This window comes from Manacus vitellinus, unplaced genomic scaffold, assembly GCF_001715985.3.
Source record: "Manacus vitellinus isolate BGI_N305 unplaced genomic scaffold, ASM171598v3 scaffold_5_pilon, whole genome shotgun sequence".
Taxonomy (NCBI): domain Eukaryota; kingdom Metazoa; phylum Chordata; class Aves; order Passeriformes; family Pipridae; genus Manacus; species Manacus vitellinus.
Window position 1 is genome coordinate 5686432 of NW_021940682.1, and position 12182 is coordinate 5698613.

At 39.4% G+C, this 12182-nt stretch overlaps 1 protein-coding gene across 1 annotated transcript in view; it reads left to right on the top strand.

Moving 5' to 3' along the window:
- The first annotated feature begins 29 nt into the window (after nt 1-29).
- DCP1B (decapping mRNA 1B) overlaps nt 30-12182 on the top strand; it is a 42073-nt gene continuing 29920 nt past the window's right edge. The window contains exons 1-2 of the mRNA XM_018080314.2: nt 30-1176; nt 3506-3633. Of these exons, the coding sequence (XP_017935803.1) occupies nt 3537-3633 (97 nt within the window). The 5' untranslated portion in view covers nt 30-1176; nt 3506-3536. The remainder of the gene's footprint in view (nt 1177-3505; nt 3634-12182) is intronic.

A 12182-nucleotide genomic window follows, 5' to 3' on the forward strand; every position in this document is an offset into this window, starting at 1 on the left:
CTGGGTGTTTAGCCAGGGCTGTGGAAGACTGGGGATTAACATGGGGCTGTGGAGGCTGGGGCTTAACCCAGGGCTGGGGTTTAACCTGCAGCCATGGGAGGTTGGGTGTTAACCAGGTCGATGGAAGACTGGAATTTAACCCAGGGCTGTGGGAGACTGGGCTTTAACCAGTGTCTGAAGGAGAACAACGAACATGGTGAAGGGCCTTGAGGGGAAGCCGTATGAGAAGCAGCTGAGGGAACTTGGTCTATTCAGCTGGAGAAGAGAAGACTGAGAGGAGACCTCATTGTGGTCTACAACTTCCTTGTGAGGGGAAGAGGAGGGATAGGCACTGATCTCTTTGGTGACCAGTGATGGGACTCAAGAAAATGGCCTGAAGTTGTGTTTCAGGGGAGGTTTAGATTGGATGAAATAAAACGCTCTTCCCCCAGAGGGTGGCTGGGTGCTGGAACAGGCTCCCCAGGGATGTGGTCACAGCACCAAGCCTGACAGAGTTTAACCCACAGCTGTGGGAGACTGGGGTTTAACCCCAGGACACAGGCCTCAGACTCTCCTCTGCCCTTCAAACACCTATAATGGAACCCAAACATGTACAAAAGAGTGAGTGTGGGAGTTAACAGTGCTAAAAAGATTGTTGTAAGATTAAAACCTTAATTAATTCAGGGAAACTTTTGGTAATCTAACATTCAGGCTCTTTCCAGGTGGTTCTTGCTTTGCTGTGATGGTGGGGCTTAGGGCCCGTGTTTGAAGAATCTGCACCATCTCCCTTTTGTGTCATTTCCCCTGTACCTGTCCCAAACATTGCCCCTGAGGACAGGTGCCCTTTGGAAAATCCTCTCCCTGACTCTGGGCTGTGCACTGCCCTCGGGTGTAGTGGAGAGTTAATCCAGTTTAGCCTCCTGGTGTCATGCATTTAGCCTTTCCATATCTTATCATAAAACTTGGGTCAGATGCACAGTGACCTGTGCTGGCTCCAGCCTCTCACCACCAGCTGATGAAGTTGGGTTTATGTATTTGTGGCTTGGATGAGAGAAGTGAAACTGATGGTCCTGGTAAGCAGAGATAAAGGGGGGTTCACTGACAGTGAGCAAAACACTGCCCTGATTTCAACTTCCTTAACTTTCCTTTTCTTCAGGAGAAGACTGATGTGGAGGGAACGCTGTTTGTTTACACAAGGTGAGGACACTACCTTTTAATGTCTGCAGGATGTTTCCATAACCTGTGGATGGAGTGTGAATGAAGGAAATGAAGTGAAGTCATGAAGTAAATGCTCCCCCTTGTTCAAGGGCGAAAAGAAACTGAAACTGATAGAAGCAAATGCGGGGAAGAAAACACTGGGAAGGAGGCACCACCTTGTATTTTGATAAGACTTCCAAATGTGATTTAAATCTCAGTATGGGTAAACTGGTTTAATTAGGATGTAGCAGTTTAAAAAGTGTCTGGACAAAAAGCAAATAGTGAAATAAATAACCATATTCTTTAAAGTAAGGGAATGGTACAACTTAGGAAGTATTGTTTTCTCTACTTAGGGTACTTTCGTACTACTTATGTCTGATGGTTCATTTTTCATGCATATTCATCCAACATTTTGGCTGATTTTAATGCTTTCTTTTAGCAGCACCTCTGATTGTGGCTTTTCAGAGCATCATTTTTACGTCACTTGTTTTAGCACATTTGTTCTGTTGTGAAGCCTGCCCTATGTTGTAGTTTCCATGTTAGTGCCTCAGCATTTCCCTGTGACTGTTGTTAAAGTTGGAAAATAATACAGTCAGCAGATCTTGCAGTAGCTGCCAGGGTTTAACACCAAAGCAGAAAGTTTCTTCTTCAACTTTTATGTCAAAGAGGAACTGGTAGGAGAGCTGAGAAAGCAAGAGATTGTTTTGAGAAGGCGAGAGATGGATGTGTGAAGTGACAGAGAGGCCCAGGAGTCTGTGAGCTTTGTGTGAAGTGGGAATGCTGGTTTCAATCTGTAGAGATCTTTCCTACCAGCAGTGGAAATGGTCAATAGTAATTTTTCTAAGCTGCTTTCAGGTGAGTGGAGATAAGATGCTTTTCTAATTAGCACCGTGAGAGGAAAGAACCAGCTCTTTGTTGTGCAAGCAGTAGGTGGATGTGGGTAGTTATGGGCTGCAGAACAGCAGCAGTATTTCCTGGTGTGTTAGTTGTAAAGCTCAAGAACTGACAACATGTAACCTGGTACTCCTTGCATCTGTGATCTTTCACTGTTCTTTTTGTTGCCTGAGGAAATTTCCATTTAGGGCAGGGGTTGATGCCTGGCTGCCCTACAGGCAACAGAATGGAACAGGTTGTGAACTGTGGGTAACATCATACATCATCAGTTTTAACTTTAATTTTCTGTTGCTTTGAACAGAGTTATAAAGGTCTGTGGAAAAGACATTGCCAACAGATCATAGGTTGGAGACCACTGGTGTTGCCTTGGTTGTTTCTCTTTAGTCACAATGTAAAGTGATGTGACCATTTTACTTGAGATAACTTATTTACTACCCATCCCATCTTAGTGAATTCTGAGGAACAGTCAAAAAAGTCAGACTTCCAGCTGGGTTAACACCAGTGGAAGTGGACTGTTTGTTTGTTTTAAGTGAAGCACTGACTGTTGCAAATTAAGGATTCTTGTCAAGGATTCCACTTTTGTTTATTTTTCTGTTGACTCTGATGCTGTAATGCAGCTTCCTTTGCTTTGGGTTTCATAGAGAAATCCACACACCAGCAGTTGCCAGAGATGGCACTTTTCCCAAATGTTTATCCATAGTCTTTCCTTTATTGTCATACTTAGTTTGGAAGTAGTATCTCCTATCAGGATCATGATGGATTTAACAGCTCACCTTTATCTAAATGACTTGAAGTGTAACCCCCATGAACATGCATAATGATTTAGAGTCATAGAATCATGGAATGGTTTAGGATGGAAGGGACCTTTGAAGATAATCTGGTCTAACTCCTGCTGCCATGGGCAGGGACACCTTCCACTACATCAGGTTCCTCAAAGCCCTGTCCAACCTGGCCTTGAACACTTCCAGGACATCCACAACTGCTCTGGGCAACCTGTTCCAGTTTCCCAGCACCCTCACTTTTGTTCTTACACTTTAGATGGCGTGGAAAATCCTCTTTGGGGTGACCGTTACTGTCTGCAATTGTTAACCAGAGTATTGAAAAGTATGCTTGCACTGGCCCACAACTGACTTATTGTAATTACTTCTTTCTACTCCAGCAAGAAACTATAGGATGGATGGTGGTGTTGGATAAGGTGATGCTGATAGTCTGTTTATTTCTCATACATAATGTAGGGTTTTGCCATGATTAAAAGGATTACACAAAATACTACAAGAACCAATTGCTATTTCCTTGGCAACAAAATCAGTTTTTTGTGGTACCTCTTAGAAATAATAATAAAAGATTAATAAATTTGGAGAACTACGCAGGAAAGAAATTCTAGTGATTTCTTTTTTTCCTCAGCTTGATGGGATTTCTGCTTGTTAATTTTCAGATCAGCTTCTCCAAGGCATGGTTTCACAATTATGAACAGACTGAGCATGGAAAATCGAACTGAGCCTATTACTAAAGACCTCGATTTCCAGCTCCAGGACCCCTTTCTACTGTACAGAAATGCCAGATGTAAGTATAACACGTGGGGTTAAATACTGAAGCCAGCTTCTCTTCAATCTGTTCTTGGCTAAGGCAGTCCAGGTGCTTAGACTGCAGCTCTCAAGGGCTGAAATTAGCTGGTTAACAGGTGAAATTAAAGGAGTGTATTTTGCTTTTTTGGTGTGCTGAAAGAGAAGAGTTGCTCAGTGCTTCCTAAAATACCACTCTGCTAAAGAAAGTATTAGCATGTGCTTAGTAGTAATCTCTTAATTTAACTGACAAAGAGTAAATGTTTATTGTCCTGGGTATGTGATGGGCTGAGAGAGGCAGAGAGTGTGTGTTTTCTGAATGTACCCCAGTCAGTGTTGGGAACTTTTGGAGTGGTATTTGTAGTCTTGGCTTTCTGCATAAAAAGAGACAAATGCAGCAAATTCAAACCCTGTTTTGTGCTCCAGCTCCAAAATACTGTCCTTGGAGCAAGCTGGAAGGCACTGTGCCTTGACAACATAACGTTGGGTCTCATTTAAACCCTGATGAAAGACAGAGTTATTACTTTGGGCTCTGTGTTTATCTTGCACGATTATCTTTATACCAGAATTAGCAAGTGTCAGGCAAACTCAGAAATAAGTGGAAGACATGGGAAAGCTTACTTGTGCATGCAGATCTGCATACAGAGTGTTACAATGAGCAATTACCCGAGAATGAGCAGTTGTAAATATACAGTTTATATCTGTGCTTGGAAGTGGAGCTGTCGTATCATCTGTGCTTTGTCCTTGATGCATAAAAGCAGATTGCAAAAATGTTTTATGTGAACTGTGATGCAGAAGGGTTCCCTCTGGATGAATTAAAGGCTGAAGCAGCCCAATTTGATCATCTGCTAGACCTTTTTACTTCATAAACTAGTTTGAAGTTGGAAAGTATATCAAGAGGGAATCCTGTTGTTCACACGCACTATGTGGTAAAAACAATGGAGAAATAACATTTTAAATAGCCTAAATGAAACTGCTATTTTTGAGAGTATTTTCTAGGTTGACAAAGTATTGGAATTCACAAAGAAACTGAAAAGAAATGCAGACATATTCAGGCTAACCTAGGACATTAGGATTTTAAGTACCATGAGACCTATTATCCCATCTGTTTTTGAAGGGTCTTTCTTATGTAAGTGTAATCTTCTTTAATCTCATTTTGAAATTCCATTAGGAGTTTATGTGTGTATACACTAGTACCTACATTTTGAAACCTGGTCTATTAATTTTTCATTTTTGTTGAGACAATTGGTATAAAGAGTAATTAGAAGTTGTCATAACTCTGTGCTGACATGAAGTAAGTCTGATTACTACCTATAAACTGTGCTTGCTTAATTTTTTTATTAGGAGGAAAATCGTGGGGTTTGGAGAGTATAAGCTGTTTTTCCCAAGAGATGTCAGTCTTTTGGGTTTGCAGGGTCTCAAATATTTTAGGTGCTAACCTGTTTTCTTACTTTTGCTCTTCAGATTGTCTCCCCCATCCCACCGAGGGGAGGGGGCAAGCAGCTGCACAGGGCTGAGCTGCTGGCTGGGGTGGACCCCCAGCACCTACACTGACAATTTGCCAGTGGCAACATGGAAGTAGAACTACCCTTCTTTCAGTTTAGAATCTCTGAGCCGTGAGATCTGACAGGTTTTTGACTTCATGGCACTCTGTACTGGATCGTTCCCTTGAGTGCTGTCATGAAAAAAGAAATTAAGAGATCCCCAGCCCCTAAAACCTGTGGGTTTTAAGCCCTGATGTCGTAGTATTATTTTTCTCTACTGCTTCCAGATGCTGACAAGGAGTACTCAGTAATAGCTGTTTACTTGGCAAAACAGTGGACAGTTTGGCAGTAATACTTAACAGTGTCTGGAAACAAGTTATCTTTTTCTAACCTTTTGTTTGACTTGGTGACTTCTTATGCAGTTTTTCATACATGTCTTCTTTTAGATCTAACAAAACTAACAGTTTCCTCTGTTTTTCCAATTGATATGGTGGCTTTCCTACATAACAGGGCTTTTGTCATAACATAAACATCAGGAAAATACAAAAGCAAGCATTTAGAGAAACAAAGAAGTCCTGCCCAGTGTTTTGCTTCTCCCAATATTCCCAATATTTGTTGAAACCAACTTCATTTTAGTGCAGCTGAATATCTATGGCTGGTTGTACCACACAGCCTAAAATAAAACCTCTTGGCAGCCAAAGGTGGTGCTTGTGTACTGGACAAGTCCACCAGCATTTGTAATAGCTGTCATTTTGTAAAGCTTGCTTTGCATCCAATATATGATTACAACAGAAAGATTTTTTCCAAAATTATGCACAATAAATATAAGTTTTAGGAATACTTAAATTAAGAAAAGAAATATTTCATCTTACTTTATTGTTTTTTTCATATTTCTTCTGTTGTTCTATGTGATCCTGCTCATCTTAAGTTGAAATACTGTCTAAACACCATGTTGGAGACACAGTGTAATCCCAGGACTTTTCAGGCTGGATTTGGGATCCATGCCAGTTAATGTTTGCACTGATCTACTGTTTTGCAGAGAAGTTTAGTTTGAGAAATCTGTTAGGCTGGAGCTGGGGTTATTCATTTCAAAGCCAGGAGGGAAGATCAAGTTACAGTTTTTAATGTCAGCAGAAATCTTTGTCCACCAAGAAGAGAAGGTTTATGTATCAAATAGGGAATGTTCAATGTGACCTTTAAACTTATCTAGTTAACTGCAATTTTAGATGCTCTCTTTATGAGAGCAAGACAGGAGTCCTGTTTTCGTTTAGATCATCTAACAATTCTAAGGGTTTTAAAAAATTTCCTGGGTTCTATATTTGAATAATCTTAACTACATAATTAGTACTTTTTTCATTGTTTTTTGGTGATATTTATTGTGAAAAGCAATATTTAGAGCCTGTTGCTTAAGCCTTGGTGCTGAATAATATGAGATAGTTGAGAAGAAATGCAAGGTGGTAAATTATTGAGTAAATGAACTTAATTTTCTCTCTTTAGCACTGATCAGCTATATAATAATTACAGCTATTCCTCATTGTGTATTGTACCAGGTGTTTATGCCTTTGTACTGGGTCAGTGAATTATTTCCTCAGTTGACTGATTTAGCTTTTCATTGCTGAATACTGTTTTTCATGCTTACAGGACACAGAGAATTTGGTCAACAGTAAGTTGTATATCTCAGAGTTAGCTTCACCTTGAGCATTTCAGCTGCCAGAGAAGAACACAAGATCCTACCTTAAAATAGTGTGCTAATTGTGACAATGATCTGATACAGGTTAATTGGGTGCTTTTCTGCTATAAGGAGTGGAGAAAGAAATTGTGTGGCAGATTGACAAATACTTTATAACAAGTTTCTGTACCTGTTGACAGAGCAGTTGCTTTTCATTTCTGTGCCACGTTTGTAGCAAGGCCTTTGATCATGTCATCCCCTGGGCTTGGAGCAGAATGAAGCCTTTCTAGTCAGATGTGTCTACTGAATTTGAGCCTTAGCAGAGGTTCAGTAAGTGGTCCAAAAGCAGACCAGACATGCCTGTTTTTGTCAAACCTGCCTAGGCACCTGTGAGACATACATAAGCTCATCCTTGTTTCAGTTGTCCAGTTTGACATACCACCATGTGTCTGTCAGAACCCTGAAAATGTTATATTTTCCCAGATTCTACACTGCAAAGATGCCTAGTAGATGGGATGGAAGGGAGAGGGAAGTTTGCCAGCTGTCCAAAGAAGTTTTGTGGGTTTTTTGTTTGTGGTTCAGTTTTGGTTTTTTTTCCTTCCCATGTAGGTCATAATTATTTTGTATGACAGTTTTTCCAAATATATCCCTGGGGACAAGTGATTGTAAAATGTTTAGGAAAAGACAACGGTGTATGTTCTTCTCAAACTATTGGATTTCATTCTTAAATTCTAAATTACAGCATCCAAGGGCCCTCTTAAACAGAACAACTCATCTTCTTTTGAGACTGATTGTGGCTCATTTTAGTTCACCCTCCTAAGTAAATACATCCTGGTAAAAAGTACTAAATGGATAACAAGTGTCCTGCCTCTGCAGGCATTTCTGAAGGCCTAGTGACCCTGCAAGGAGCATTTCTTAGTTTGAAGGCTGTTAGAGGTTTACTTTGGAAGGAAAAGTAGGAGACAACACTAAGAGAATCTGAGTGATATGTAAAAGTTAATATATCATGGAAACCAATCCTCTTTTGGGTATCATAGTGTCTTGTTTACCCTGAAATAGGTTTCCAGTCTATATTACATTATACATTCTGTAACATGGTGTTTCAGATCTCTTCTTTCTTCTGAAATGCGTTTTTAATCGAGAACAAAACCAGCATTTGGTGGTTAAATTTATTTGTGTATATATTTAGATTCAGCCTTCTGCATATTGACCAGTAAACTACTACTTGCTCAATTGTTTCCATTGAGACAGGCAAAATAGATATTCCAGGCTTAGTTTTTATGAGGTAGTAGAGTTTCTCTTTGGTTTTTGGTTCAGTTTAGAATGGAGAGCCTTATTTATCAGCCTCCTGCCTGCCAACATACAGTATCTGGTCCAAAAACAAAAAACCTGACATGATGAAAGCAGTAAATTGCAACGTGTATTCAGTTGAATATTCCCCAAATGCTCATTTGTTTTTCAGAATTTTGAAAGAAATACCTTGCAGTGTTTTTAACTTCATTCAATTTGTATTATTTTTCTCTAAAATCAGTGGTCTGCTAATTCAGAAGTATGACATGGCTTTCTGTTGCTGCATCATTAAGCAAATGCAGTGATTTTTGTCACAACTGAATAACTTAAAACAATTTTTTTGAGGTTAAGTTTGATTGCAGAATTATTATTCTGGCCTGCTACAACCTGCATGTTTTGTTGGAAATATTTCTGTAGTTTAAAACTCTTTGAAAAACGTTTGTCGGTTTGGAACAAAAGTGCAAGCTAAAACTATAGCAATTCAAAGTGATTTTGGTAGAAGGGCCTTGCCCTCTTTAGGGGTATATTCTTCTCAGCCTGTTTTTTTGTTAAACAGATTTGGGTAAAGGTTTTTTTGAGAAGTCTCCCTGGGCTGACAACTGCCACTTGTTCAGAATACAAATGCTTGTGGTTTACCTGCGGCTCTGTCCTTGGAGACTTTTTTGTCTCAGAGATATAAACAAACCTCTCCTCCTTCTCTCCATTCCAATTTCTCTCCTTTGATCAGCATTATAAAAATTCATCATGTATCCAGCAAGACAGAACAACAGCAGAGGTCACAATTGTCTTCCCTGAGCGTTCCTGACCTTAAAGTGAAACCTCAGTTTTGCTGAGAGTCTTGGAATGCTAACACTACCCAACTTTTTTAAGTTTCAAAAGAAAATATACATACTGAAAAATAATTAATGTCTTACTAAGAGTTAATTCTAAACCCAGAAAATGAAAGTTGCAGCATGAGCTTTGTCGTGTTATTTGCTTTTTTTCTTCCTGAAACCTGTTATACAGTTTGTGTCCAGCTTAACTGCTTTTGAGTTTGTCAAGTGCAAATTTGCTTGACACAAGCAAGCAAGTTTCTTACTGCCTCTGTTTATCAAGTGCATAGTGATGATTTATGTTTTTTCATGTGGGATGCTCTCTAGTACTCAGTTAATTGACTTCCTTCTACCTACACTCAGAAATTATGTGTTCATAGGCTAGTTTACAGAAGCATATTTAAAGGCATTGCTAATTTCCTACTATGTTTCCCATATAGTTCCTCCCTTTGTGGTCTGTATTTCAACTAACTGGTGATTTTAATGTGCTTAGAAAATGGTAAAAATTGCTTCAGAATGTCAAGAAAAATAATAAACTGCCCCTTGGAAGTGGTATAGATACCAATTTACATTTTTATAACTAAACCCATAAAATATGTACATTTATGTATTAGATCCTTGTGCTTTCTGCCTCATTTTAATTTTCAAGGATGCCTGAAAATCTTGAATGCCTGCCTGCTGAGATATAAAAGTATTATTGTAACTTGATGGCATAACTTAATACTATTTTGCAGTCAAGAATGGATGGATGTGCAGCAGTTCTGGCTCAAGGCAAGTGAGTTTTAAGATCAGGAATTGTGATTTTGCTATCTAGTGGTTATTTGGCTTACCTGTTCTAGAGTACAAAAGCTGATACACTTGGTTTTATAACTAAACTCAGCTCAAATCTGTGGAAGAAGCGGGTTTTTAATGTAGTGAGAGGGACAGGAAAATTTGTTTTAAAGAAGTTTGCATAAATGCAAATTGATTAAAAATAAATTGACTGAAAAAGTGCCATAGGACATTGTTTTCTGTGAAAACTTTTAGTTGATCATAATTTTTTTCTTTTCCTAAGTCTCTCTCTTACTGAAACCAGCCCTGGAATAAATGACCTGCAGAGGTCCCAACCAAACTAAATTATTATTGTGATTCTAGGATTAGCAGATATTGGTTAATTCTACTTAAGAGTGTTTGGGGTTTTTTCTGCTTACTGTGGAGAGTAAATGTTCTGTGATTTAGGTTTTTAGGGTTCCAGTGAAAAGAAAACAAAAGAAGAGGGGGAACTGCAATATCCCTTTTTGTTTGTTGTTTTTAAAGAAAAATTGTTTGTACTAGTAAGTGTTTCTAAATTTATTTTTTCCAGTGCTGCCTTATTTGTTTTCCTTAAAACTAAATAAAATCTGTGTTTTTTCAGGGGAATTTGTAGATACCAGTTCTGAAGGCCTTAAGTTTAAGACATAAGTTTGGATGTGTAACACCCTGTCCCTTGTCACTCCACCCAATACAGCACAGGTATTTCTATTCAGACTTTCTTAAAAGGATGTTTTAGTTGTTTCTTCCTCACCCTTCCTACCCTGAGGATTTGTTAGGTGGTGTGAAAGCCTTTGACTGAGCAAAGCAAACGATTTAGAATGGAGCTAAGATAACAAAGCTATGTAGTCTTTTGATGGCTGGTAATTATTTTGTGTGTGGTGGAAGTATACCTCTGCCTGGGCAAGCAGATTCCTAGGAGAAGTTACACAGAGTAGAATTAAAAACATGTATCAAGCACCCTGCTGTTGTGGATGAGTTCCTGTATGGAGTGGAAGGAGAGTAATACTGCATGTATCTGCTAGACACAGTCTTTGTTTCCCATTTATGGATGTCAGCATATAAGCAAGATATTAGCTTGTCTGGAGGTTCACTGTTGAGAGTGTACTGCCAGTGCTGGGAATTCCGGACATCTTTCCAAGATAAGATAGGCATATGATGCAGCAAAGCTCAAGGGTTCAAGTTGGAACAGATAATTATTTTTTTTTTTTTTTCAGAGAGGTTATTTTCATGTGACTACCTGTATACCCTCTGCTTCACACACACCTCCTTGTATAGCATAAAATGGTGGGTGTTTCAAGATGGGGGTAAACACGTACCTGAATGCCTACATATTTCTTCTGCAAATGAGAATATTACAGAGCAAGTTGCTTTCAGCAATCCCTTGCATAACCGCCTTTTCCCTTAATCCCTTCACATGCTAACACACGTATTTAGTGTTTCCAGCTTTTGTATATTTTAAACTTCTTAGCCTCTTTGTCCAAAAAAAACCCCAAAAACCTTTATCTTTCTTTTTCCTTATACTTGCATTTCTTTTTTTTTTATCGTGTCACGGTGGGAGTTGGAAAGCCATGTTCATTAGATGCTCAAAATACAATATATTGCTAAGAGAAGCCATTCATCTACTTAACTCCACAGTTTCAAGAATTACCAGAATTATCTAAATCCTGTGGTGGTATGAACACACATTCAGGAGTTCACAGTACATTATCACCAAATATTACTCCAAGTTATCAGTGTAGTCTCCTACATTATACAGAGTGCTCTGTTTAAACAGGAAGGCAATACTCATCGCAACAGGTAGAGAACAGTGCAGTCCCTGTGCACACAACTTTGTCTTACCTCCAGGTTTGATGTAGAAGCAGTTCAGCTGAGTTTCATGCACCAGCTTCCCCTTATACTTGGTGTCAGGCTCCCCTGGCTGGTGGCTGGGGAGCGGGTGATACGCTTGCCGAACCAAGGCTTGAAACATTTTAAAATTCCAAGGAGCTCAACCTAACTGTATTTTCTATAGATAGAAAAGGCACATTCCTTTTGGTCAACTTTTTCTTGCTTCTGAGTTATTTTATGCAATAGCCTTGTGCAGAAGTTAAAGCTTGAATGCTACTTTAAGTTAGTGACAACTGGATCTTTTAATCTAGAAGCTATTTTCTAGCTCTTTGAAACCTCCGCAATATCTCTTGCGTTATCCTTCCTTTTCTTGCTCTTCACTCTTAATCCTTTCCTTGTCCTCTGTGCCTTATGCTCAGTTGGAGCCTTCTCCTCCCCCTGTGGTTTTTCAGGAAAACTTGGATTGAGGAGTGAAGATAATGGGCGCCATCCACCCGTCAGCTCATCACCTCACCGAGCCACGGCGATCTCTGCTTTCTGTATATCAGCACGGACCTCTCTGATAATATCCTCTGGTGCTTGAAAAAAAATAGGTTTGTCTAGCAGAGGGTGGACTTCACTCCTGACATAGCCAGAAAACTTCTCTTGGAATGTGAGCTTGCTCACTTGTGCTCTT